Raw genomic sequence first — 2,708 nt, forward strand, 5'->3', positions numbered from 1 at the left:
TTGCGCCTATGGTTATACTTATCTAAAAGACGACTTGGTGCTATAGTATTTACCATAGGCGCAAATAGACAAATTATTTTGGGGGGACTAAAGCCCCTCCTATAATATTTTCTAAAAATTATATATGCTCAGTACTAATAACTGACTTTTGAACTGGGGGGGGGGGACTTGGCATAAATGTGGGGGGACTAAGTTCCCCCATGCCCCCACCTATTTGCGCAAATTTAGTATAATAAATACTATACTAAAAAAGTATCTAACAAAGGCTATAAAATAAAACTAATAGTTTTTAAAATTTTAAATATAAATCAACAATTTTATAAACATTGTTATTACTTTTAAAAGTTTAAATAGTTATTAAATACTTTTAACAAAAAAAATAATTGTTACTTACCCAGCTGGATAAGCAATGGTTCCAGTATTATTATCGACATCTAATGATGAATTTGTAGACACTGTCAAACCGATAACCCTTTCAAGTTTGATCTACAATTCATTTTAAGTATATTTAATATTATATATTTTAATATAATTTTTTATTATTTTAATAATTATTAGGTGTCAATATTAAACAATTATCATAGTATACTAGTTGTTTTTTTAACAGCAAACACTCATTATCTTGAAAAGTATTAACATTATTGAATATTTTTTTTTACATTATTTGAATTTATTGCAAAGACAAAATAATTGAAAAAATATGTATTTATACCATTTGAAACCTACACATTTTTCAAGTTTTACTTTTTTGAATAATAACCTAAATTTTAATTTCATATTTTTGGTAAAAAGTAAATTTTGGAGATGTAGGTAATTAGTAAAAAGTTTTTAAAGTTCAGATTAGTGTAAAGGAGTTACATTAATATCAATTCAAATGTTGGTACACTACTGATTTATACTTAAAATATAAAAAAATTATAACTAATTCTACTATAGTTTGAAATATGTTAATACTATTGAGATATTTAATGTGGTAACTGTTAAAATAATCGTCCTATACAGCAATAATCATTTGAAAATTGTATGTCTTACTTTGCCACCTTGTGAATCACCAGATCGGCCTCGTTTCAATGTTGGTGGTCGAATTAGCTTGCTAGGTTGATTCAAAGGTGATAAGTTCTCCATTGTGTCAAAAGCTCATTATCAACTTGATATAATGTTATGATATTTTTTATTTATTACTTTAACTTTTAAGAATAAATATAAATTATGCATTCCTCCAATGTAGTATATCATAATCTGAAATAAACAAAAATAATTAACATAGTACAAACCTATCAAACATAGTAAAATATTAAATAATCATGACACAAGTAAAATGCTGAGTTAAATTTAAAATGTCAGAAAATCACGGTATCGAATCTTCTTAAAATCATAAATTTATACTGTGACCATCTATTTTAAACATTTTTGAATTGTTATATCTTATTAGAACAGCTTATGAGGAACCTTGTATTAAATTTTCAAGGTTTTTGACCGAGTGAAATTTGTTTTAAGTTTGAACAAAATGTATAAAACAAAACTAAAAAAAACGGGTGGGTGAGTGGCGCTCTGCTGTACAGTAGGTTACAAGTGGGCCACTGTAATGAATGGTTTTAATTTTGAATATAATATCATTGTATATGAAAAACGGTTCTGAGCAGAGAAGATTTGTCAGCCTAGGATATTTTATACTATTATATTTAGGTACAGTAGAAATTCTACTAACCGGGACTATGACGGATAATCGAATAGACGGTTTACAGAAAATCAGTTATAAACTTATATAATTATTTTACAATGTGTGTACATATTTTCATACAAAAATAATACAAACATACATACTATACAAAATAATCCGTCATCTTATTTTGTTTCTTCGAAGCTTGAGCTTTTTGAGCGGAAATGTTCCGTATTAATATCTGCGTGCAGGGCCGGATTGGCACGGCAAGTAACCGTGTAAAACTGTAAAAGCCGCGAAAATATTGAGTTGATCAAATCATAAGGGGGGGACCCCAGTGGCGTATTTACGGAGGGGATCAAAGGAAATCTAAGGGGTATCAAATTATGATAAAATAATTTCCCCTCCTTGACAAAAACTTAAATATGCCACTGGGGGCAACTGACTGAAAATAAGTTAAGAGTTAAAAGTTTAAAAAAAAACTATGCTCGTTTTTGAATTACAACAAAATAGTAAAATAACATTGGACGTTATTTGTGGAAAAGGGTTCAAATCCCTTTTTAAAAATTAAATATCATACTTTTGTTTTGAAAATTATTTTACACCGGATTGACTGGTGGCACTGATATTTGGCCAACTCGATTGATAATATTATTGAAAATGAGATAGCCATTTAATTTTTAAAAACGGACTTGTGCCCTTTTTCACAAACACCGTCTAATTACTTCATGAGAAATCGAGTGAAAATCCAATGTTGTACGATTAAAATTTTAAACGCTCATAAAAATTTAATTTGACTTTCCACTAGAGAATTTTTTTTTATAAATATAGACACACATGAAAAATTATGAATTTATAACTCAAAATAATTTGCACATTTTCATTATTTTTATGAATTTTTTCAAAATTCTAACTTCAGATAGGTACTTTTTAAAATAAATGTGGATTTTTTTTTAATTTCCACCTACAGCAACTTTCGAGTAATCTTGTATTACATTTTCAAGTTTTTTGACCGAGTGAATGCACCAACTAGATTCACTTTCCCACC

The 2,708-nt window shown here is 28.0% G+C and overlaps 1 protein-coding gene across 1 annotated transcript; it reads right to left on the bottom strand.

The window, feature by feature from the left end:
- Window positions 1-370: 370 nt before the first annotated feature.
- LOC100570969 (mitogen-activated protein kinase-binding protein 1-like) lies at window positions 371-1,251 on the bottom strand. The gene is made up of 2 exons (XM_003248551.4): window positions 1,033-1,251; window positions 371-486 (listed from the first exon to the last, which is right to left on the bottom strand). The coding sequence occupies exons 1-2, from the start codon at window positions 1,123-1,125 to the stop codon at window positions 391-393; spliced, it is 189 nt and encodes a 62-aa protein (XP_003248599.1). The 5' UTR covers window positions 1,126-1,251; the 3' UTR covers window positions 371-390.
- Window positions 1,252-2,708: the final 1,457 nt, after the last annotated feature.

The sequence above is a fragment of the Acyrthosiphon pisum genome, unplaced genomic scaffold (genome assembly GCF_005508785.2).
Source record: "Acyrthosiphon pisum isolate AL4f unplaced genomic scaffold, pea_aphid_22Mar2018_4r6ur Scaffold_2503;HRSCAF=3028, whole genome shotgun sequence".
NCBI lineage: Eukaryota > Metazoa > Arthropoda > Insecta > Hemiptera > Aphididae > Acyrthosiphon > Acyrthosiphon pisum.

Coding starts and splice junctions, on each gene's coding strand:
- LOC100570969 (XM_003248551.4), bottom strand. CDS start 1,125: ATGGAGAACTTATCACCTTTGAATCAACCTAGCAAGCTAATTCGACCA. Junction 487..1,032: donor GTGATTCACAAGGTGGCAAA/GTAAGACATACA, acceptor AATGAATTGTAG/ATCAAACTTGAAAGGGTTAT.